Genomic DNA, 25,831 nt, shown 5'->3' on the forward strand with positions numbered 1-25,831 from the left:
ACGGCATGCTTTAAAATTACTACTAGAAGTAAGGTTTCAGGGATATGGAGATATAGTCAAGACATGGTCCCTGCATAAAAGAAACCCATAACATCAGAGTTTAGAAAGACTGACTTATAATGAAGGCTATAACACAATTATGGATGTTGGCATACCCATATATCACAGTTATGGGTGACAGAAATTCAAACAAGGAAATTGTACATTTTAGTTGGTGAGATGGACTAAGAAAGACTTGACAGATGAAACCCTTTGGACCTGGGGCTCAAAGGATGAATAGTCTTTTACCAGGTGAAAACTGAATACCTAAAAACTCAGAATAACAGAACACTCCATTCAATGACAGCAGAACACACTTTCTTCTCAAGTGCACACTGAGCATTCTCCAGGACAGACCATACGTTACACCATAAAACAAGTCTCAATAAAATGTAAAAGAACTGAAATCATACAAAGTATGTTCTCTGACCACAATGAAATTAAATTAAATCAACAACAGAAGGAAATTTGGAGAATTCACAATTATGTGGAAATTAAAGAACACACTCCTAAGTAACCAATGGGTCAAAGAAGAAATCACAAGGGAAACTACGAAATACTTTGAGATGAATTCAAACAAAACAAAACTTACAGGACACAGTGAAAGAAATGCTCAGAAGAAAATGTATAGCTGTGAATGCCTATGTTAAAGAAGAAAAAAAGATCTCAAATAAATGAATTAAGCTTCCACCTTAAGACCCTAGAAAAAGTAGAGCAAACTAAACCCGAAGCAAGAGGAAGACAAAATAAATTTTTGAACAGAAATAAATGAAAGAGAGAATAGAAATACAATAAAGAAGATTTAAAAAAACAAGAGTTGTTCTTTGAAAATATCAATAAAATTGACAGGCTGTTAGCTAGACTGACTAGGAAAAAAAGGGTGAAGACTCAAATTACTAAAATTACTAAAAGAATAAAAGAGGGATCATAAAAAGGATTATGAGAAGGAAATAAGGATTTTAAGGGACTACTATGAACAACCGTATGCCACCAAATTGGATAATTTAGATGAAATTTCTAGAAGGACACAAACCTCCAAAACTGTCTTAGAAGGAAACAGAAAATCTGGATAGACAAAAGAAGTAAAAAGATTAAATCAGTAATCAAAAATCTTCCCACAAAAAGCCCAGTGAATTCAATGGTGAATTCCCCAAACACTTGAAGAAGAACTACCACCAAACCTCTCAAAATCTACCAAAAAACAGAAGATGACCACTTCCCAACTCATTCTATGAGGCCATCATTACTCTAATACCAAAACCCAACAAAGGCATTTCAGGAAAATTGTGGATCAATATCCCTTGTGGATATGGTCAAACAGACACAAATAAATTCACCAAAATGCTAGCAAACCAAATCCACAACCTACAAAAAGGATTATATACCATGATCAATTGGGGATTTTTCCCCAAGAATGCAAGGTTGGTTCAATATCCAAAAATCAACCAATGTAATACACCATATTACTAGAATAAAGGACAAAAACCACATGATCATCTTAGTAGATACAGAAAAAGGATCTGAAAATCTTCAACACCTTATCATGAAAAAAAATGCAATAAACTGGATAGATATTTTTCCAAAGAAATATTAAATGCCTGATGAGCACATGAAAAGATACTCAACATTATTGGCCTTCAGGGAAATAAATGCAAATCAAAACCACAATGAGATACCATGACACACCCAATGGGATAGCTATAATCAGAAAGATGAACAATAACACATGTTGGTGAAGATGTTGAGAAACTGGAACCCTCATACACTGCTGCTGGGAATGTAAAATGGCACCGCTAGTTTGAAAACAATTTGGCAGTTCATGAAAACGTTAAACATAGAGTTACTATATGATCCATCCAGGTATATACCCAAGAAAATTGAAATCATATGTCCCCTGAAAAAAGATGTACATGAGTGTTCCCAATAACTTTATTCATAATAGTCCAAAAGTAGAAATAATTGAAATGTCCATCAATTGATGAATGGATAAACAAAATGTGGTATATCCTTACAGAGGAATATTACTTAGCCATTAAAAAGGAATGGAACACCCATACATGCTACAACATGGATGAACCTTGAAAACATTGTGCTTCGTGAAAGAAACCAGATACAAAAGTTTATATATTATATGATTCTATTTTTATGAAATGTACAGAACAGGCAAATCCATAGAGAAAGAAAATAGATTAGTGGTTGCTGGTGAGGGTTGGGGGGGCAATAGGGAGTGATAGTTAATGGGTGTCACCCATATTTGGGATGATGAAAATGCTGTTCTGAAATTAGAGTAGCAATGGTTGTACAACTCTGTGAATATATTAAAAACCACTGAATTGTACACTTTAAAAAGGTGAATTTTATGGTGTGTGGATTATATCTCAATGTTTTAAAACTCAGATAAGTCATGGAATCAGAATCAGCGTGATATACCTAGTACAGAACAAACTGGGATTAATTACATTTATTTGATTGTTCACTGCAATAATGTTGAAGAAGAAAAGCAGAGCACAAAATTAAATAGATTTTAGTAATTTAGTCTGCAAAAGTTTATGGAGTTCTTGCCATCCTATGCAACTAGTTCTGCTAGTTGCTTCAGTGTACAAAACTGAATGGTGCTCAGCTCCTTTCTAGGGGTCTTAGAAGCTAATGGAGAAGCTTAGGAGAGGACAAGTGGACTGATAGCCCAAAGAGGGTTGGTTCTGCTTGTCTACCCAAGCATTGGGCACGTCAGAGGAGGCTGCAAGCTTCCAGTTTCCAGGCCTCCCTGGAAAGAGAATGACTGGTGAGATGAAGGCTAACAGGCTGCCCAGGAGAGAGACACTTGAGTAAGTTATAGAAGGAAATCACACCTTGATCTCCCAGACAAGACAGAGAGAGCAGTTATGTACCCTTCTTTCTGGGGATCTTGACTGAGGAGAGGGAAGGACTGAACCAGATTACTCTGATTCTAACTCAGTTTAATTCAAGATCCTCTAGGCAAAAGAACAGCAGAGAGGATGCTATAAGAAACAGAAAAACTCATACATAAGAGTTGTCACACAATAGATTTTAACAGAGATTAAGAAAACAAGGGGAAGTGATATCTTTAAAAAGTACAACATGGGGAGGAGAAGATAATCCTTCTCCTACTTTAGCTAAGTGAAGAAGAGTGGAGGCATAGCCTGGACTGTGTGGGGCCTGGTGGAATAACAGGGCTTAGCTTAGTACCAAGTGATAGGAGAGGGGACAGCATCATGCACAAACACCAGAGTGAGCCTGATGGTTGACTCATGTTAAGGGAACAGCAATGTGGAGGAGATGCAGCCAAGACCACAGGAATAGGAAGAGACTTAACTCTGGGGTATGGTGGATACACCAGAAAAATCCTAGCTTTCATGATGGGGGCAGACTGGAGTAACAACTATTGTTACCATTTTTATTGTGAGCTGTGCCTCCCTGACAGCTGGGCCCTCTGAGTTTGTGGGCCCTGGGGAACCGAGGATACATAGAATACAAAGAAAAATGCTAGATACAACCCAAGAAAATACAAGGTGCTGGGGAAAGGGAGTGTATTTCAAAAGAGGAAGAGGTAGCATCAGCTTGAAGATCAGGAAACATTTTATTCACAAAGGTAGTGGCACACAAACTTGAAAGGATGTGAAAGATTTAAAATTTTTTCTGATTGCAATAATATAAATTTTAGTTTGATAAATACAGAAAAACAGAAAGAAAAAATGAAAATCACAAATTATTCTACTAATAAGATAAAATCATCATTGACATTTGAGGGGTATATCGTTCCTCATTTTATTTATCTATTTATAAGTATAACATCTATCTATAAATATAAATAGATATATGATAAAGTGCATGTGTTTGTGAATATATATACACATACTTCAAAACAAAAGTTGTGATTGATAGATTCTGACAGGGGAAACAGAAGGTAAGAGAGTAAACAGGCACAGGCAGGGAAAAGAAAGCATAGAGAGGCAATGGGGCATTCCAGAAAGAGCATGAGCTAAACAGGACTGGGTTCAAATCCTGTCTCTGCCTCTTATGGAAATGCAAGTAAGTTCCTTAACCATGCTAAACCTCAATTACCTGATGTGTAAAATGGGGATAATAATATTTACTTGATATAGCTGTTTTAATGATCAGAGACATTTGAGTATGTCAAGTGCATAGCAGTGTGCCTAGAGAATGGTAGGCACTGAGCATGCGCTGGTTGTACAGCAGGACATTTTGGTAGCTGCACATGGTTCCACATGCTTCTGGTGTCAGATATTTGCAGGCGAGGGAGAGGCCAGGGACAACTTACTCACTATAGCCCATGGATCACAAGGATTCCAGATCCCAGCTAAGTGTATGAGCAAATTAGCCAGAAGTGGTAAGAGGTCATTTAAAACTATGGTGGACTGCCCTTAAGCAACAGCCCATCCAGTTTCCAGAGAAATCACAATCTATTTAGTACACTTAACACTTAGCTGTCTCACTGCCGGTAATTTCCCTCTGATCAGCCATATCGCTCTTGGCAACAGGCCAAAGTTATTAGCTCACTTTTTTAAATAATTATTTTAATATTCACCATCTTTGAAAAACTCTTCTGATCCTCACAAAGCAAAGTGGGAAGATGGACTTTGATGGCTAGCACTTGACTGCTGATTCACTGAGTGAACTTGGGTCAGGCAGATAATCTTTCTTTTCCAGTCTTCCCTGAAACAGGACAGGCAGGTTCCTGACCCTGAGCAAAAGCATCAGTATAGAGAGAGTAACTCAGGGCCACCAATTTGGGTGAAGTGTCTGTTTGCACAGTCCATTTTTCTTGCAGAGCTATAAAAATAAATGTCGTCCATCTCTGGCAAAAGGAGACCATTATTCTGTCCTTACCGTGATTTGCATCTAATTTAAATGCCAGCTACATTTATGAACTCTCAATCTATTAATCCATCAAGACAAACAGATGGTGCCTCGCAATCAGCCTGAGGGCAAAATGACTTGGAGAGCCTCAAGATCAGTCAATAAAAACCTATTTGCAGTGCCATTGAGTATGGCAGTGCCTCCCAGAAGAGGTACCTCATTCTCAGAGAATTAGCAACTGTAAAAATAGCCCTAAATCATTGTTGGGAGAGAGAGAGTGGGGGAAAGCATAGAGGCAATCAGTATTCAAGGCAGTAGGGGAGAAGAGAGGAGGGTTCTGAAGAGAGACTGTGTAAATGATGGGTGATGAAGACAATTAAGAAGCCACAGGAACCCACAGCCCCAGCCCAGCTACTGCAGCCCCAGGAGCTGAATTGTAGCCGGTGTCTCTGAACTGAGATAACTCACCTCTGCAGAGACACAAGCTTGAGTCATTCAACCAGCATTTACTGGAGGCCTCCTGTGTGCAAGACACCACCAGGCACTGTGGGCGATATAAAGATCCATGTAACAGAGGTTCTGCTACCAGGGGGCTTGTAATCCAATGTTCATGCAACCATGGTATTCGACATCATATCATGTGCCAGGAAGCAGCTAGGGAGCCCAGGTAGAAACTCATGTTTATCCTTTCTAGTGGGAAGAGCTGTTCACCTGTGGTAAACAGACAGCTTTTGCTTCCAGTAATCAATTCTGTTTTTGTGTAATCAGTCCCATTCCTGTACAAATTCAGATTATAAAAATAAGCCAATTGTTTTAGTTATATAGATTATATAAGATTACAAGTGTTCTAATTTTTAAAATCAGGATAGAAACCACATAAAACTGAATATTAAAAGACCAAATGCTACCTATTTCACCTCTACTAAAGACATTATTTAATAACAAAATATATGGGATATAAAATTATATAAATTTTTAAGAAGAGCTGGTTGTGGTGTTAATCCCAAATCCAGATGTCTTCAAAACAAGGCAAAGAAGTAGGAGGGCTTCAGCTAAGCTAGGGAAGTTCTGTGCCCACCTCTCCACATGCCAATCTCCCCTGCCCCAAGAACTAAGAGAAAAAATAAAAAAGGAATTTGAGGAGCTGTGTTGAACCCAAGATCCATTTTTCAGTGACACCCTCAGAGCTTTTTGTTTGAAAATACTGTCAGTGAAAACAGTCTTGTGTCAAGCCTAAAATGATGCAAATGTATTGCCTTATTTGATCTGTTTAAGTGCCTTCCTATGTAAATAACATTCTCAGCATCACTGCATGAGGAATCAGGCGGATCTGGGCCATGAGAGATAGGCACACTCTCATCTCTGCCACAGACCTTCCCCTACAGCTTCATGGGGCTGGCTCCGCGTCATTAAGTTCTCTGCTCAGATGTTCCTGGCTGGATGTGGAGAAAGGAGGGAGCCGTGTTAGCTATTTACCCAGGTTTCCTGATTGGTTAATGGGATGGAGAGCAGTTCCACCAACCAAGTCAGGGAATTTAGGAGAAAGTGCAGGCTTATAGGGAGGGGGGTATCCAGAGCGGGGGGAAGGAGAGGACAGCAATGATTAATTTAGTTTACTGATGGACATGTGTGGAATCTGTGGAATACTGAGGTGGAAATGTCCAACACACAACTGAACATTTAGTTCTGGAGCTCAGGCAAGAAGGAAGGCAGAGAGAGAAGAGAACATCAGTATACCTACGAGAGTAAAAAACCACGAGGGTACATGAGATTCCCCCAAGAGGAAGGAAGAAAGAAGGAAAGAGAGTGAGCTCAGAATCTTGGAAAACACCAACATTTAAGGGACAGAGGAAGCGAATTCAGTGACAGTAACTAAGAAAGAATGGCCAGGTAGGAAGGAGAGCCAAAAGAAACATGTCAAGGGAAGATTCAAGGTGTCAAAAATCAGAGTCAAGTAAGATATGGGCTGAGAGTGAATTATGTCCATTGAATTACGTATTTCACTATTGTCATTTCAGTAGTGTAAAAGGAATAGAAACCTGTGGATTGAATGAATAGGGGGGAAGATGTGGAGATAATATGTACACTTCTTTTCTGCTAGGCCTGGGAGACAGAAACATAGAGCAATAACTAGAGGAAGGATGCAGAAGCTAGGAAGGGATTTTTTTAAGAAGTAGAAGAGTCTTGAGTATGAGAAGCCTGTAGCCAGAGAGAGAACGCAAAATCACAGGTGAGACAGCAAACAGCAAATAGATTAAGTAGCAAGAAATGATGGGGTCCAGAGCAAAGGGGTTGACTAGTGTTCAACAGGAGAAGGATACCCAAGACCAGAAGAAATGGACTGATGTGGATGAAAGCAAGTCTAGAGGTGGGGGCTAGAGGGGAGGAAGGTCTCCATGCTCATTGAGAATTTCTCAGTGCTCTCAGTGAAAAGGGTTAGTGGGGATATCAGGAGAGTGGAAGGTGAGGCTGAGCAAAGATAAATGAAAGGATGACTTAGAGCAGGGTTCAGGAAACTTAGAAGAAGTTTTCTTAGAGAAGCAAAGTGTTTTGTTTGTGGTTGCACTGCTGGTTACTGCTTAGGAAATAGTGCAGGAACAGGAAGGGGACTGGTTTGGAGAGGGGAAATAATACATACTGAGTGTCTACTATGTCCCAAGCACTGTTCTTGCTATCTTACATAAGGTTATTTAGATACACAAAGCAACCCTATAAGGTACTTAGTAATATCTCCATTCTGCTGATGAAAAAGTTGAGGTCCCAGGTGGCTAAATAACTTGTTCTAGGTCATAACACTAATAAGCATTCAAGTCAGACTTCAAATCCATGTCTTTTTGACTTTGTGCATGGTAGCAACTCTGGGGCCCTAGGTCACTCCCCTTTCCACTCCACCACATTTTTTTCCCCTTGCTACTTGTTAAGAAGAATGCTGCTGGGGGCTGGACCCATGGCATAGCAGTTAAATTCAGTGTGCTCTGCTTCAGCAGCCTGGGTTCGCAGGTTTGGATCCTGGGTGCAAACGTATACCACTCAGCAATGCTGTGGCAGCAACCCACATACAAAATAGAGGAAGAATGGCACAGATGTTAGCTCAGGGCAAATGTTCCTCAAGAAGAAAAATTTAAAAAGAAGAATGTTGCTGCCCTGAACAACAATAACAAATAATACTAAGCACAACAGTGGAAAAATTAATTCAAGACTAAAATATTTAAAGTATAATATTTTTGTTCAGTACATAAACACACAAATCTTACTGCCACATTGGCTACTAATGGGAAAAATATTTTACGTAGTTGAAGCCAATGATATAAAAGTAGGAGACAGTGTAAACTAAAGAGGTGCCTGATAGCTCCTTGCTTCTTCTCTGCTGAAGTACTGGTTGTGAGCATCTTATATTTATGATTTTTATGCAAATCCTCTGTAACCAAAAGACTTTTAAAAATGCAACACACACACACGTGAAACTATCAATTGTGTTTATAGGTTAGCTAAGTAGGACCTACAAGAATTCACCAAAAACCCCAGAAATATCATAACAATTAATATATATAACACTTACTATGTGCCAGGCAATGCTGGGGTCTTACATGTCATTTAATCCTCTCAAGAGCCCTGTTAGGTAGGTCCTATTACTGTACAAATAAAGAAACTGAGGCACAGAATGATTAAGTAACTTAGTATCATGTAGCTAGTAAGCAGCAAAGCAAACTCCAGCTCATGGTCTTAAACACTATTGTACTGCAGCTCATAAAATTTAAAAAGTAATTCTGACTTTTCCCCCTTTGGAGAGTCTTGAGATTGCATTTTAGAACTATTCCTCTTAAAGGGCAGAGGGATGGACTAGGTACCTTAAGACTTAATGTTCTGAAACATAGAAATTGTGAAAAAGAAAAACTGTCTTAAACCTGAGGAGAACAAGGTGGTCTGATATGATTACCAGCTGCTCCTTCCGGGGAAAAAAAAAAGATAGCATTTCTTACGCAACACCTGATGGACTTGAAGGATCAGTCCAGGGAGGGGCCCAATTACTTTTTGCCAAGAAAGAATCTTCTGTTTGCTTAAAAGCTGCTACCTTTCAGGCAAGTTTTAAATAAAACTTTAAAACATGTTATTAATGGCAAGTTTTTGTTTAAAACAGTTTACGTACGATTCCACGACTTCGCAAAGTGTTAAAGGTACAGAGCTGTAACATACTATGAGGGTCCCTTCATGGCAGGCCTCTAACACGGAATTTTATGATGGTTTGGGCCCTAGCCAATTCTTCCTGGGGACAGGTCTGTGAAGACTATTGCTACTTGAAAGTAGCGGTTCTTGTCTAGGTGACAGAGGGATGACACTACCACATGTAGCAGCCTTCCACACCCTTAAGGCCAAGGATATGGCCTCAATACAAAGTATAACGAACTACATATTGAATAATTTTTAATTTTCTGGCTGAGTAATGTTGATATTCCCTTTCTAATCCATTCGACTTCACTACCAAGTATTTCCAGTGCTTTCTGCTCTTGTCAACATCCTGCTCCAAAACCTTCAAGGGCCACCTAAGAGAATACTGCCCAAGTTCTTTAATTAGCATTTAAAGTCCTCCCTAGTATAGCTTAAGCCTACTTTCCATTATTCTCTGACTCTGCTTTAAGTCACAGATTTTTGCCTTTTCCTCACTCACTGTCCTCTATGCCACAGCTACAATTTCATAGTCTAACGCTATTCCTCTGCCCACTGTTTCCTCTTTCTGGAATATTCTCTCAATTTATTTGCATGCTAGTCATCCTTCAAAACCCTCTCACTCAAGCCCCAGTCTCAAGAAGACTTCTTTGAAACTGCTCACTCACTATGATATCTACCTGAATTTCCATTCAAAGCATTTATCACAGACTGTCTTAATGTTTTTCTATACCTGTTCCTTTACCTCATCAGATTATAAATTATTTTGAGGAAGGGGGCTGACTCTAACTTCTGAGTCCATAACAGTGCCCAGGACAATAAACATGCCAGTAATTGCTGAAGGTGACTTCGGACTCTGGTTTTAAAATATTCATAGATATTTTCAATTTTCTCAAAAGGCTTAACATTTGCTTTAGACAAAATTCCACACAGATCACACAATATTTTTAAGAAGGATGTCAAAAACAAGGTAACGCTGGGGCTGCCCTGTGGCCGAGTGGTTAAGTTCTCGTGCTTCCCCGGTTCAGATCCTGGGCGCGGACATGGCACCGCTCATCAGGCCATTTGAGGCAGCATCCCACATGCCACAACTAGAGGGACCCACAACTAAAATATACAACTATGTACTGGGGGGCTTTGGGGAGAAAAAGGAAAAATCTTAAAACAACAACAACAACAAAAAAACCCGCCAAGGTAATGCAGCTTTAAGCTGTGCCTCGGCCTAGACAGGCATCTGAGTTTAGAACCCCATTTCCCCTACAGTAGATTTGATCATGTGTAGATAGCTACTTGGAACATGCGAAGTTACAGAGGCTCTCTAAAGAGGGGAAATTAGCAAAGCGCACAGGTACTTCCTGTGCTGCCTTTCTTTCTACAAACTACAGGTGGGTTAATTTGATAGACGAGAACCCAAATAACCTTTAAAAAGTTTTCTGCATCAGTTATACTTTGAAATGACACAGAGTAAGGAGAATGGAATAATACACGTTGTTACCAGTTACGTCTGTGTTATGAAAGACGTAACAGCTTGTCAGCTGTCATTGTTGTTTCTTGTAACATGATATAAAGTACAGCAGAATAATCTCCATTAAAAAATCCTCTGCATTATCTGATTGTTTCAGGTATTTATCATCATCATTTACCAAGATTTTGGTTTCTACATAATGAATAGAAAGAGATCATTTCTCAAACAAATAGGGCAGGGTCTGCCTCTTTCTGCACAACGCATGGCACAGGAATTTTTAAAGCTATGGCTAACACTTTCATGCCAGGCACTGGGCTAACACTCTACATGTATTTCCTCATTAACCATCACTACTGTTATCCCCATTTTACAAATAAGGAAAGTGAAGTTTTGAGAGAACAGCCCAAGTTCATGGCTAGTATCTGGCCAACCTGGCCTAGCACCCAGCTCTGCCAGACCCCAATTCTCACTCTCTGGAAATCAGCAAATTAGCTAACATTATTTTGATCTGTATAAACCCCCTTCAGGAACGAATATGCTGTGGTCACTGCTGCTGTTAGCCTCTGTATTTCCAGAATCGAACAACTTAATAACTTCTGGTTTACCTTCATATTCAAGTCTGCCAGGCTCTTTCATCGTTTTAATTATCTTAAACGAGTCCCTGATTATCCCTACTCATCCTTGAAACGCTCCAGTTATCGCATCGGTCCTGTCTTTTCTTCACTTAACGTGACTGGGCCCAAAGACAGTGTTCAAGGAGATACCAGCACCAACAGACAAAATGCGTACCTTCAAGGAGGTGAAAACATACCACATCATCAAGGTATGGGGTTTTTAACTTATCAAACGAACCAGGAATGTTTCCTACACGTCTTAATTGTGAGACAAAAGATTCTCAAAATCCTGAGCCCACGGCCCTCAGTTCCTACCTATATGATAGAGCACCGGACAACCGGCCTCGTCTTGTGGTTATATTAAGAGATTCTAATCTATTCACAGTTACATTCCCCACGGGACAGTCGTTGATGATTTGCACCAATTCGCCAGGAAGTTACTGATTATCTACTCAAATGAGGGTCTCTGTCCCCGGAAGTTCACTGTCACAAAGGGGCCTCCGACACGTCTTTCTTCAGAGAAACCTCTCCAGTCGGGGTGAGATCACGGCTCCAGCCACCCGGTGCCTGCAGCGAATGGCCGCCTCCGCTAAAGAGTAAGCTACAAGAAGGGCTCCACGGAGGCTGAGAGAGCACGTCCGAGACGGACAGCCGCCAGGGAAGCGCGATGGACCGAGCGCACCGTCGCCCCACCGCCGTGGGCGCCCCTGAAGGCAGGAACGTGCTCCCACCTCACCCACAGCCATCCAAGGACTGGCCGCGGTCGAAGGCCTTCATCTCCGGCCCCGCCCAGCCCGCACTCGGGACACGGCGTTCGCGGAGCTTGCCGGCGCTGCCCCAGAGTAAGAGGGCGGAAGACACCTATAGCACGCTGAGCCAGGGGCCAAGGTCAGAGGACCCAGAGCATCCTCCGCGAACCCTGGAAGCCGAGCTCTCACCTCTGACGCGACCCCAACGCGAGAGTTGGTTACGCGGAGCGGCCCGCGTGCGTCGTCCCAGCCAATCCGGGACTCGCACCGAGCTGCCCCACCCACCGCGTACGCGCACGCACACACCCGGCCGGCGCCGACCCCTGCGTGCCAGCCGCTGGCTTCTGATTGGCTGGGGCCGGTTGTGGGCGGGACTGGCAGAAGCCGGCCGGCAGCGCACGAAGGCTGGGGTCAGAAACCGGTTGGAGGGTGCGCGATCGTGTGTTCTAGGTAAGCGAAGCGTGAGGGTTTACTGCGAACCGGCGACCCCCGGCTGCGGGGCCGGAAGAACTGGGGCTGCGCTTGGCTGGGCCGAGAGCGCTTTGACAGTGTTAGGGCCCGCTGGGTTGGGAGTGGAGGCGATGCCTGGGATGAAGGGGGCGAGGTATAGTTGGCGGGGCGCAGGTCCGTCCTTGTGGATCAGAGGAAGTTGGGGGTCCAAAGACGAGGCCTGATGCCAGGTGGGGTGAGGGGTTACGGCGCCAACGAGGAGAAGAGGCGAAAGTGGAGTGAATTGTTGCTGAGAGGGAAGACTTGCGGGTGGGGCTGTAATGAGAGGCCTGTGGAGGGCGCTGGGGCGACTTCCGGGAGCCCGAGACACGGGTGGTACCCGGAGCGTGGAGCCTCCTTGAGAGTGGGGCCGAGCCGTGGGTGATGCAGGATTGGGAAGGCGAGCGCTCCGGCCGTGGAGGCCTGACAAGGTCATGAGAAGGGGGGGGGGGGAGATCGAAAGGTTGAGGGGAGGGCGTAAAACCACACGACCTTCCAGTGATCTCCCTCTTCTCCCCGACCCCGTGTTTCCTCCCACGCTTGGCGACCTTCCTTTACCCCTAGGAAGGTAAGAAGGAATCAGGGGCCCTGTATAAAGCATCTGTGATGGATTTTAAATTTCTCCCGGAAAATTAAGTCAGCCAGTTAGAGGTTACAAAACATAGCCTGGGTTTAGGATTGGGAGCAGCCGCGATGATTCGGCAGTGTAATTCGCCTTTCCCTTGTGTATTACTGATGTGGGAGGCAGCTCTTCTTCAGGGGAAGCTCTACCGAGGGGATCTGTGCTTCCGGAAGTAACCAGGCACTTTCAAGTATGACTGGTTTGGGTGGAAGGTTCTGGCAGAGTGAAGTGGTACCAGGCCCCAGGATGATGAACGTGTTTGAGTCCTGTATACCGGGGATTCTCTTACTTCCTTGTGCACTAGAATCGCTTGAAGGGGCTTCTTAAAATATAGATTCCTTTTCCCCTCCCCCAGACCATTTGAATCAGAATCTTCAGGGTGGGGCCTTTGCAGCCATTTTAAACAAGCTGACAGGTGACTGATGCAAAAGCAAAATTTGAAACCACTGTTGTTAGATAGTAGTTTCTGTAACCAAAATGACAGCCTGTGAAGATCCTTCAGTCTTGACATCACCTGATGGTGAGCAGCTCATCTTCGCTTATGCCTCTTCTGGGTTCCCACGCTTTCGGAAAAGTCTTCAGTAGTGTCTTACTAGGTCTACAGAATAATTCGTGTTTTCCAAACTGGCTTTGAATAGCTGGTTGTTGGTGCCTCTTTTTGCACCTGTTCAACTTTCTGACAGATCTGAATCAGTTGCTCTGGGTGGATGAGGAAGTGATAATAAAGGAAAATCTAGAAGTGGTTCTAATGAAAAAAAGTCTTTTCAAATTACAGTTGAAACTGTTAGATGAGCTAAGTCACTGGGGAAGAAAGTTCCATTTAATTTTAGGCATTACCTGTTTTTTACAATTCAAAGAAAGATGTCTTCTGTCAAGGAAGGGATTTTAATATTTTCAGATTAAATATATACCAGCATCATAAGATTGATGATTTTGTAATATATTGTCAATCAAAAGAACCCTGGACTGTGTGTATCAAATGAGCTGAGTTCTAATCCTCCCCTGCTAGAGATGTAGTCATGGTGTTGAGCAATTCATATAACCCTTCATGACCCTTTTTCCGTCTGTGAAATAAGGTTGTTGGTATGGATTAATCATCTGGGTTCTTATTCTCAAATTATATGATTTGTGGTTATTGACTCTGATACTTTAAAAATTAACCGTTTTCAATTTAGGTGACTGTAAATCATGAATACTGAGAAACTTCCAGGTGGTAATTAGGAAGAGAATTGTCAAAATCTTATCTTCAGGGAGTGTTACAATATCTACCATAATTTATAAAATGGTATAAAAATATAATTTGAACTATAAAATAACAACTCTGATGTAAATGTTGGATTTTTAATGTTTCTCTTTATTAATTTTATCCTGAAATGTGCACACAAAGTGTTCTGGAGCAGAGATAGACTGTCATTAGTCACTTAAAGCAAATAATGATCACATGGTTCCCCCACACCCTGATTACTATCCCGGGGACTACTTTCTGAAAGCCGGATCAAATGTGCTACCCGTACAAACTTCAGAGTCTGTGTGATAGGTAAGGAATGAAGATCAATGGATATTCTTTTGTTCTTTTATATACAAAAAAGAGACAGCCATCTCCCTGCCTCCTGAAAGGAGAGGGGGAAAAAACTTTTGCTCCATTGACCTGTGGGGCAATTATAGTGATCCAGATGTGAGAGATTAGAGAAAAAACTACAAATTTTCTTGCTTTTAAAGACAATTCCCAAATTACTTCACAGTTTGGGAATAACTAAGGCAAAGGAAGAAAACATGCTTTCATGGCTGCAAAAGAAAGTGCTAGTGTTTAAAAGTGGATTGTGGTGTATAATAGATTTGTCTCATGTGTAGTTGCAAGAAACAAAGACCTACTCAGGTTATTTCTTTCATAGATACAATATGATAATTAAAGAAGTAAGCACTTAGGTACATAGTTTGACATTTTTATTACTGACTGATTAAACTCTACAAATGTGTGCAATTATTATTGTTTTCATTAAATATTTCTTTTTAAAGATTTTATTTTTTACTTTTTCTCCCCAAAGCCCCCCAGTACATAGCTGTATATTCTTTGTTGTGAGTCCCTCTAGTTGTGGCATGTGGGACGCCGCCTCAGCGTGGTTTAACGAGCAGTGCCATGTCCGCGCCCAGGATTCGAACCAACGAAACACTGGGCCGCCTGCAGCGGAGCGCGTGAACTTAACCACTCGGCCACGGGGCCAGCCCCTAAATATTTCTAAATAAATCACCTGACAATAATTTTAATTGCTGAAAAATATTACTTTTAAATTTATATAAAAAACATTTGGTGTACTTACTACATGCAAAGCATCATGCCAGGCAATGGAGATAAATACAAGCAGGGCAGGTGTAGCCTCCTGGCTTGAAGGAGTCTAACAAAAACAGTTAAACAAGCATTTATGAGAAAGAGTTATACAGAAAGCATGGGGTCCTATGGAACTACGTAACCAACATTTGTCATAAACATAGAGAGTCAAAGAAGACTTTCCAGAGGAAGGCAATTAAGATAAGAACCTGAAAAATGGGAGGAGTTAGCCAGGAAAGAGTATCTGAAAGGAGATGGAAAGGGAGGAAAAGTGTTAGGCAGAGAAATCAGCTTGTGCAAAGGCTTGGAGGTATAGAGAGCATCTATAAGAAGTTAAATGTGATTAGAATGTGGAGTTGGCGAGGGAAGTGGAAGGAGGATTTGTGATAAAACAGTTATGCCTTTGAGAAGTTTGATTATTATGAAGGCAACTAATAAACATAATAGCCTAAAATAAATATACTGTTGAATCTTTCCATGTAGTCCATTTATGTAATTTCTTGAAGGCCAATCTCAGACATTTCTCTGAAACTTGCCAAATCCATGTGAGCTAAAAGACGTAACACTCTAAATTCGATTCTCATTGTCTCTGTTATGCTATTGGCAAGTAATCACACTGTCATGTCTCGTTTGTTTAAAAAATCTAATTTTTGAACCCTTAATTATTTCAGTGTTTGTCTCTTTAAGTATATAGTGAGTGTCCTGAACCTTGAGCTTGTTGAACCTTGTATATAGTAAAGCTCCTAAGTGGGGGTTTATTCAATTAGCAGGTAATGGAGCACAAAGAAAGGAAGAGAAAGTCTAGTTCTGATCTGGGTTCTCTCCTGTCTAGCTGTGTGATACTGCACAAGTCCTCTGGATTAAGGTTTTCTTCTCCATCAGATGACGGAATTGGACTCTGCCCAATGGGGATGGGGCCCTGAAGGGATGATTTCACCTTTCAAACTAAGCGCTAAACCCTACCTCTAGAGTTGGATTTTCTTTGAGGGCCTTTATTGCTGCTAACACCCCTTGAATAGCAAAGTGTTGAATGAGAGCCATCATTATCGAAGGGAGTATGATGCATATGAAAAACCCAGAAGTGAAGATAAGATTTTATATGAGTGGTGAGATGGGCAGTTGACTTTTGAGGTTATTGTAATTGACACTAATCAGAGGCTTGTGTACTTACCTACCATGACTCCCTTATTTTATCTATGGGTGAAGTTTACAGGCAGTTCAAATCAGCTCAGTGAAGAAGTATTATGTGTAGTTACTGTGACTAAGATGAAATTGAGTTTGTTGTTACCTCATTGTGATGAAACACCTGTTAGTTTTCTGCGTACAGGAAGGTGACTGAAAAGAGGGAATGGAGGTTTTGGTGCCTGTAATAATGGAAATGAATCTTTTTTTCCTGCCACCTTATTCATATAATCTGTCTAGTATCTTGCCTGTTTTGGTACCACTTAAAGGAATAATATTATAAAAGAAGTAAAGAATTTTAAGAGGGAAGCCCAGGGAATATACGGTATGTAAAGGAAGGTAGATCTGAAGCTTAGGAGATACTCATTCATTAAGAAGACCCTGAGCATGGTTCAGTTTTTTGCTGCAGTGATCTTAAAAATGATAACCCTAAGTCAGGAAAAAAACTAAAAAGCTGTTATATTCAATTGTACATAAATTATGTTTAAAAGGAAGCATTTCTAGCAACAGTATTTAAAATAAAGCTTTGTCCTTAAAAGTTGTAAATAACGAGCTAAGTAGAAATTTTGTCTGTTCAGAATAACTAATCTTTTCCCCCAAAACTGCCATCATCAATAATAGAGATTAGTGTAATCGGTTGGAAAGTGTTCAGAGGTAAGACCTGAAGCCTGGTAGCCGTGGGAATAAATCAGTCAGTTGCAGTTGAAAGCAATAAAGACTACGCTTAACTACACGTGAAAGTGCTTAGTAGGATTTTCAACACGATACTGAAGAGGCAATAAGGAGTATCAGTTTGGTTTGAGTAATTTAAAGTTGTCAAGTTGAAGTTGATTAAGGCTGAAGGTAGCCAGAAAATTACTAGCTACTATTTTCATTGACAAAAGTACTTTCAATTTTAAGAAAATTTCACCATTATTAGCATTGTGGTTCTAAAAAGAAATTGGTTGTATGGGAAAGACATCAAAACAGTAGGGGGAATAAATACATACAGCCCTCCCTAGAGATGGCTATGGATTAAAAAAATAGGTAATTTCTAAAAATATTTTTTGAAGTTCATGAATAACTTATACCAGGTTTTTTGGAAACTAGGATTGTTTTAAGTACATCCAGTTATTTAATGTTACTAGATGGCTTTTAATTGCAGAGCTTCATGGAAATTCTCTTTCAGGAAGATTCTTCACTCAGTATGTCGACCAACACAGATGTATCTCTTTCTTCATATGATGAAGATCAGGGATCTAAACTTATCCGAAAAGCTAAAGAGGCACCCTTTGTCCCCGTTGGTAAGTTTGACTTTGGCATTCTAATAATCTGTTGTAAGCTTTAACACAATAGAAGTCTGGTCAACTCGTTCATCAAGCACATCCTGAAAGCATTTATTTCCAACTATTTTTTCATATGTTGTTGAAATATGCTGAGATTGGCATGATATAACTCTCATTGTAAAAATTCTTCCGTATGTATTCCGACTTACTGTTTTATTGACTCATTTCAGTGAATGTGTTGGGGGACCCCAGGGCCACCTTTAGTCTCAATGATATGCTAGAAGGACTCACAAGACTCCTAAAAGCTGTTATACGCACAGTTATGGTTCATTACAGTCTCTGCTGTATTAACTGATTCCCTTTGGGGAAGGAAGTAGGACTGAGAGGAAGAGTTCCCCTGGCGCTCCTAAAGGGCTTTATCTACTGGCTCCACGAGCCCACATTTTGAAGATGATCTTAACTTTCTGGATCTGCTACTGTTTGCTACCAATCATAGATTTTGGTTCAGGAGTAGGGAGGTTGGATTAAAAACGCAGTTTGTATGCTCGCTAATTATTGGTCTTATAAAGCATCCTTATAAAAACAGTATCAAGTACGTTGGTTGATGGTTAGTCATCTTGGTTCCCTACCCCCATGCATCTGACATACTTGTGACTTTTTGTTTCACAGGAATGGCAGGGTTTGCAGCAATTGTTGCATATGGATTATATAAATTGAAGAGCAGGGGAAATACTAAAATGTCCGTTCACCTGATCCACATGCGCGTGGCAGCCCAAGGCTTTGTTGTGGGAGCAATGACTCTTGGTAGGTTCCTATAAGAAATTTTAAAATTTGTGGTTCCCCATTAATGAATTGATTTCTTTGTAAATAAAACAAAATAGATACTTCTGGCTGATTTTGAAGCAGTTTGCAAATATCACTTATTCATTTTCATGTAAAAATGGAATTAATAAAAATAGCTCAAGTAGTGATATAGTTTTACTGCCTATGATATATCTTACTAAGGCTTTAAAGGAAAAAGACAATTCTGTCTATCACTGAGTTTATAATTTCGTTGAAGAGTCTGAACATGCAGTGGGGTTGTTAGTGAGAGCCATTATCTGAGAGAGACATGATTGCTATTTTATTCAGTATTTGAAACTGGAAATGATTTTTTAAATGTAGGTATTACATGCTTTTATTGGCTTTTATAATTCGTTGTCTTTATCTGGTATTATGTAGTAAGAGTAACTCCTTTTAAAGTTGCCAGATAAATATTGATTGTTCTTTTAAAGCAGATATTTTAATAGTCTGAGCTAGTCATAGTAACCTGGAGCTACTTGAGAAACTACGTAAAAAGAATTTTAGAAATTTAAATGTTTAAGAAGGCAAGAGTGTAAGTAGCATGGGGTCTGTTCCCCTTGTAAATATTGCATGCCAGCAAAGGTGTTACTTTTAGCTATTTTATGAACTGTTTTTATTTTCTTAATATTGGAGAAAATTTAAATGTTAACTAGCATTCTTTTTCTTTAGGTATGGGCTATCACATGTATCAGGAATTCTGGGCAAAACCGAAACCTTAGAAGAAGAGATGCTGTCTTGGTCTTGTTGGTGGTGCTTGCTTTAGTTAGACATCTCATATTGAGGTTATATGTTTATGTTGAAAATAAATCATTTGGGTCAGACAATAACATGGTAATTTGAATATTGGCTTCCTTTCTTGCAGGCTTGATTTGCCTGGTGACCAAATTACTAGTGACTAGTTCACTAACTAGGTCATTCAGGGGAGTCAGATTAGCACAAAAGAAACATGTCACTTTTGAATACACTTGATAGTGGTAAAATGTCCACCTTCAACCCTTCTGATGAAATTAGTTCTGAAGAAGACAACACACCAATCCTGGAGTACTCCCAGTTGCTGCAGAATATCACATGCTTTTGATGTTATGTAGGAATCTTCTTTACCCCAGTTAACTTTTCTGCCTGCCTTGTGGACTGATTGAGTGCTTTGGTCTTTAGGGCTAGTTGGCCCTTGAAAAAGACCCCTTTTAGAACAGTGCATGGAATGTAACATTGTAAGCCTCCCCACAATGGACACTGTGTGTGTATTTAAACCAAACCTAAAAAGCTGATAACAGCTACTTAGAAGTACTATTTATTTCAGAATCAAACTTGTAAACATAAGAGTAACTTAATTATGGATCCCAGTTTAGCTCTTTTGTAATTGCAGAATTATATTTTTGCTGCTGTTATAGTAGAAAAATTTTTAAATCTCACCTTGAAATAGAAATATGTATTTTCACTGCTAATGCAAAAGTAAATGAAAAACACTTTTTAAATGTGTGCAGTATATTTATTTTCTCTGTAAGGATCATAAATGTTAACCTCAACAAATTACCTATAATGGGAAGTGATTATGAGCAGGCTGGTTTGGTCAGATATTATACACAGATTTTGGTGTATTACAGAATGCTTTATTGCAGTTGTAAAATTCTCTTGTCTAACCTGAATTTACATTCCATGGTGATAACATGGTAAATGTAGTGTTATTAAAGTAAGTGAACACACCAAATGTCTCATATTCATTTCAATTTGGAAAAACACATCATTCTTCAAAGCAGCACAAAAATTAAGTTCTAAGAAAAGACAGAACGTTTTGTACCTTTCGTAGGAACCACAGTTAAAGAATATTTACCAAATAGGAATAATGTCTAACATTTATTGAGCATTTACTGTGTGCCACACACTGCCCTAAGCACTTTTCATGTATAATGTGATTTAAGTTTCTTAAGAATTCTGAGAGGTAGGAGCTATAATCCTCATTTCACAGAGGAGGAGACTGAGGTGTGACCAGTTCAACTAACCCAGGGTCACATAGCTAGAGAAGGTTATAGGTTTGGGACTGGAACCTGGGCAGTCAAGTGGTAGATGCCAACGTGTATTAGAGACTTGAAATGTTGGCATTGTGAAATTAATGCTGGTGATCACAAATTAATAAAATTAGACAAGAGGCCTTGACTCATCACTGACTGTATAACCTGGACCAAATCAGGGTTTTCTCAGTCTTTCCTAGCTATGAAATGAGATTAGACTAGGTAATGTCTGTGGTCCTATCTGGCTTGTAAATCATTATATGGGTCTATGAGAAAGTACTTTAAAAATGATAAAATATTACTGGGAACTCTCTTCAGCTTCAAATAGACATAGGAGGTGCTTGTAGGCATTCCACACAATTGTTTCATGAAGGATGTCTTCTGGAGAAGAACAAATTTGGGAACAAGTTTCAGAAAATTGTCACTGTAATGGATAAGTACATTATTGATTTTGTTTAAATAAATACTAATTTGAGAGAAATTGATGTAGACAAATGCCAGAGAATAAAGAGAAGAACAAGAGTGAAGTGTTAAAATCATAGTGAGCATTCTGTGATCAAGAAAATGTGTGGAGGGGCCGGCCTGGTGGTGCAACAGTTAAGTGCGCACGTTCTGCTTTGGTGGCCCAGGGTTCGCAGGTTCAGATCCTGGGTGTGGACATGGCACCACTTGGCAAACTATGCTGTGGTAGGCGTCCCACATATAAATTAGAGGAAGATGGGCACAGATATTAGCTCAGGGCCAGTCTTCCTCAGAAAAAAGGAGGATTGGCAGCAGTTAGCTCAGAGCTAATCTTCCTCAAAAAAAAAAGAAAAGAAAATGAGTGGAGTTGCTTGCCTGAAGAAGAGAATGCTAAATTAGGATAAATAGGCTAGTATCAGATTATGGAAGTTCTTAAAAGTGACTCAAGTGGATGTGATACTATTTTTTATTGAATCAGACCTGGGTTCACGGTTTTGCCACCCACTAGCCAAATAGCCATGGTTTTCTCATCTGTAAAACGGGGTCAATATCAATGATGTAGGGTTGTTGGGAAGATTAAATGCAAGAGTGAATGTAAAGGGTTCACACCTGACGCATTAATAAACTCAATAAGTGATTGCTGTTACCGTTCTTACTGTGTTAAGCTTGGGAATGCAGGAGCACCGGAGGTGCATGGGCCCTGCCCTCTCAGCTTACAGTCCAGCAGGGAAGAGTGGCATTAAGTAAGTGATTACAAAAAGCATGATGAATACTAGGTATGGGAGGCAGCAGGAACATCTGGCTGTGGAACCTAACCCAGGACTGGAGTCAGAGAAGGTATCTCGAGGAAGCAATGTTGTACTTTAAGGAGAGGATTTGTTGATTTTTCACTGAGAGATTCTTTGGCTTAATGTTGCATATTGGAACATTGGTGTATGATTTTTTCCATGCCTCTCTCCTCCACTAGTCTGAGGGCATGGTGATCTTTTTTTTTTCTTTTTGGAAGGGGAAGATTTGCCCTGAGCTAACATCTGTTGCCAGTCTTCTTTTTTTCCCCCTACCTCCCCAAAGCCCCAGTACCTGGTTGTATATCCTAGTTGAAGTCGTTCTAGTTTTTCTGTGTGAACTGCCGCCACAGCACGGTAACTGACAGACGGGTGATGTGGTTCCGCAACCAGGAAGTGAACCTGGACCGCTGAAGCAGTGAGCGCTGAACTTTAACCACTAAGCCTATCTGGGCTGGCTTTCATCCAAAGCACCTGGCACTAGTGCTAGGCTCATATAGGTGTTCAATAAGTGTTGTTGAAATAATCAGAATAAGTAGGTTTTGTTCTTTTACATTCAGAATCCTGCTGTCCTTAGAAAAAAGGTTGCATACATGTTTCTAGTTAACGAACAGCAGTGACATCTAGTGGTGAGAATTGGAATTTAACTCCACACTTAAACCTAAATCCCCTAAGTATGCTCCCTTTCTGTATCACCGAGACGGAATTTGGTAGCAGAGGATTGCTCGTGTGGGCGGTGTCTTTTGCCTCACAGATGAGGACATGCTGCTCAGGAAACTTAGGCTCTATCCCCATGAAAATCTACAGCCTGTCACGACAGACCTAGCCAGGACAAAACTGAATGAATGAACATAAGGTATTTTAAAGTTCTCATGTGTCAAACAGTGGAACTGCCAACTATTGTTTATATACTTGATCCTGTTTGAAAGCTCTTCAAATAGAATGGAGAAGCTTGAGAAAGGAAACCGAACACGCAGCGACTTAACTAGTGCTGCTTTCTAGCTCACCCGTTTCTGTCAGTGACGCCCCCCTCCTCCCACTGTCACACCCTAGGTTCAAACTCTTACAAGTGTCTTTCCTTCCTTCTGTTGATTTGTCTCTATTAAACTGGTCACCAAGTCCTGCCAGTTTTCCATAAGCAGAGTCTCATTACTCAGATTTGTCCTTTTCCTCTCCTTGCTGCCAACACTTTAAACCTAGGCCCTTTACCTCCTGTTCTGCCACCTAGCTCCAGCGGTGCACTAATGCCAAACCCTGGGCTTGCCATTACCCCCAACACCTTTGGTCATGCTCTATTCTTTTCCTGAACATTACCCCTCCCCACTCCCAGTCAATTCAGTGCACTCCTTACAGACTCAACCCAAATTCCACTTTTGGTAAAGCTGTTCTGAATGCTTCTAGGCCACACTGAGCTTTACCTTTTTGTCAAATCTTGCCATATTTGAGTTTAAAGCACACAATGCGTGCTCTGTTATAATACTTTACTTTTGTGTAGTGCTTTGCTGTATATAAAATGCTTTATTTTTTTGTATTTTTTATTTTTTTAGTGAGGAAGGTTGGCCCTGAGCTAACATCTGCTGCCAATCTTCCTCTATTTTGTATGTGGGATGCCTCCACAGCATGGCTTGTTGAGTGGTGTATAGGTCTGTGCCCAGGATTTGAACCTGCAAACCCTGGGCCACTGAAGCACAGCGTGCGAACTTAACTGCTATGCCACCAGGCTGGCCCCTGCTTTAACATTCTTTTCCATTAGTTTCTCACAAAAACTCTGAGGTACATATTATCCTGGCTTTTTCAGTAAGGAAAGCTGTAATTTACTCAAGGCCATACAATTGAAAAGCAGTGGAGCTGGGACACACCCAGAACTTGAGACCCTTGGTCACGTGGAGAGACTGCATGATGGAAGGGAAGGCAGGTATGTGAAGTCACATCTGTTCAAGAAATACTTGTTTTTCCATTTCCTTAATTTCCACCTTCCACCACACACACACACACACACACACACACTCACACACACACAGTCTCACTCCCCATCTGGGTCCCAAGTCCAATACTTTTTTTCCAATACACCATAGCTGCTTTATCCTCAGATTTTTTCATATATAAAAATCCTCAGTCAGTATTTGTTTTGGCCTTTGTAAGAAGGAAGCTGAGGAGATTCCCACAAATTGTCTTACTCTGGAGGCAATAAATTGAAAACTAGTAAGTACACAAGGCAGGGGACCTGATCAATAGGGGAGAAATCAGTTATCACTGAGACCTGGTGACTTTCATCCAAGTGTTTTGAAAGACCATGATATGAGCCGAGAGTGAAACTGAGAAATTTTGGGGGGAAAATATAAAATATATTACCAATCCATTGTGCTGAGGGCTTGGAGGAGAGCCAGTGTAGATCTCATCCATCCGAGAGGTCCCTTGGAACTAAGGACTGATGAATCTTGGCAGAACATTGTGTTTTCTAATAAAGTAAATATGATGAATGAGATCACCATATATACAAACATCTTAGACAAAATAGCTCCATGGATAAAATAAGACTTGACTGTAGCCAAAAGGTTGTTAAGCTAAAACACAAAAGTGTAGTGGGGGAGTCTACGAGAGGCTGGTGGACAACAAAGAAAGCCCAAATCCATGGCAAGATGAAGAGGCAAAACTGGCAATGTGCATCCAGCACTTTCCATCAAGAAGGAACTTGAACCTGGAGAAAATGAACAATTTTTATCTATGTGGGGGCTCTTGATTGTGAAGTGGAAAATTTAATAAGGCTTAATCTTGGGTCAAAAATATCTCAACGCAGTTTGTCTCTATTTGCTCTAAATCCATGCTCACAATATCTTTCTGATGACTCTCTTGGCTTCTTGGGCATCTGATTCTGGGAAGGGAGGAGCTCTGGATATGGATCAAAATCCCCTAGTGTAAACCAGAAAGTGACTCAGTGTTCTGGTTTACCTGTCAGTCACTTAATACCATGACTGATGTAAGTCTAGCCCCAAGAGACACTCCTGGTATAATGACCAAATTAGATTGTGGACCTGCAAAGCTCACGTCCTTAAGTAGAGAGCTCTGAAATAGGAAGAGCCATATGGAGCCTTGCTTTTAAGCTGCAGCAAAGCTCACTGCCATTTTGAAGCAAAACAGCTAAATCTGTAATAATGTATGACAACTGAAGAGCACTTCAGTTTACAAAGCATTTTCATGACCTATTTGAATATCATGGTAATAAGGGTACTATTGCTATTTTAAGAAGAAAGGTGAGGTTTGTGATGTAGGGGAGGAAGACAATTCCTCTACCTTCTAGGTCCTTCTGGCTGGCCTAGGAATTAAACTGACATGAGACAGAATAACAGGTGAAAATCAAACAAAGTTTAATAACATATATACATGGAGAAACCCAGGAAAGCTGAGTAACTCATCAGAATGGCTGAGTTAAATATCATCTTCACCTAAAGACAAAGGAGGATGTTGGGGGTGGGGGGTGTCAGTTATAGGAGATCTACCAGAAAAAGCACAGTAAACAAGAGGAAGGTTATTATGCAGATTTAAGTCCTGGCCTTCTGCATTGATAAGAGTTCCTAGAGATAGCGTCATCCCCCTCTTCCTGGTACAGAGAGGGAGACACTTATACAAATGGAGATTTCCCTCATGAATGTAAATGTCTCTTACAAAGGGTAACTTCTACTTGGTTTTCAGAACTTCTCCCTTGTCTGCAGTGTCTTAAAAGTAACGGAGCCCAAAAGAATCCTCCTGCCAAAGAGACACATCTTGAGGTAGTAAATTCTGCTCCCCCCAGTGACTTGACCAATGTCAGAGAGTTAAAACCCAGGTTTTCTTACTTCTGACAGAGTTTATTCAATTCAATTTTGCTTCTTATAGGGTAGGATCACTTGCTTCTAAGAGTAGGATCACTAACTGCTTATCTTATATTTACTTATTTATGGGAGAGGTAATGTAATATCAGCGAGGGGAAATCTATTTGAT

General features: G+C 40.6%; 2 protein-coding genes across 7 annotated transcripts in view; one reads left to right on the forward strand and one right to left on the reverse strand.

Annotated features, from left to right (window-relative positions):
- Nucleotides 1-12,156, reverse strand: part of ACKR2 (atypical chemokine receptor 2) — a 48,420-nt gene extending 36,264 nt beyond the window's left edge. The window contains exons 1-2 of one of the 3 annotated variants that reach the window (XM_070575710.1): nt 12,060-12,113; nt 5,347-5,422 (exon numbers count right to left, since the gene is read on the reverse strand). The gene's annotated coding sequence lies outside the window, so the exon portion shown is untranslated. Of the gene's footprint in view, nt 1-5,346; nt 5,423-12,059 lie in introns of all 3 variants that reach the window. The other 2 variants (XM_008532726.2, XM_070575711.1) reach the window with 2 other exon arrangements.
- Nucleotides 8,081-20,305, forward strand: HIGD1A (HIG1 hypoxia inducible domain family member 1A). 4 transcript variants are annotated; one of them, XM_070575712.1, is made up of 4 exons: nt 8,081-12,320; nt 17,662-17,772; nt 18,424-18,558; nt 19,267-20,305. In XM_070575712.1, exons 1-4 carry the CDS (start codon nt 11,789-11,791, stop codon nt 19,314-19,316), a joined length of 828 nt encoding a protein of 275 aa, XP_070431813.1. In that variant the 5' UTR covers nt 8,081-11,788; the 3' UTR covers nt 19,317-20,305. The 4 variants fall into 4 exon arrangements, with proteins under 4 accessions (XP_070431813.1, XP_070431814.1, XP_070431817.1 ...); XM_070575713.1 differs by having other exon boundaries at nt 11,887-12,320; nt 17,658-17,772; XM_070575716.1 differs by lacking the exon at nt 8,081-12,320 and adding an exon at nt 12,327-14,518 and having other exon boundaries at nt 17,658-17,772.
- Nucleotides 20,306-25,831: the final 5,526 nt, after the last annotated feature.

This window comes from Equus przewalskii, chromosome 15, assembly GCF_037783145.1.
Source record: "Equus przewalskii isolate Varuska chromosome 15, EquPr2, whole genome shotgun sequence".
In the NCBI taxonomy this organism is placed as follows: Eukaryota; Metazoa; Chordata; class Mammalia; order Perissodactyla; family Equidae; genus Equus; species Equus przewalskii.

What these genes read in the sequence shown, in the direction of transcription:
- HIGD1A (XM_070575712.1), top strand. Translation starts at nt 11,789, where the DNA reads ATGGACCGAGCGCACCGTCGCCCCACCGCCGTGGGCGCCCCTGAAGGC. An exon ending in TGCGCGATCGTGTGTTCTAG is followed by an intron (nt 12,321 to 17,661) that starts GTAAGCGAAGCG and finishes TCTTTCAGGAAG; the next exon opens with ATTCTTCACTCAGTATGTCG. An exon ending in GGCACCCTTTGTCCCCGTTG is followed by an intron (nt 17,773 to 18,423) that starts GTAAGTTTGACT and finishes TTTGTTTCACAG; the next exon opens with GAATGGCAGGGTTTGCAGCA.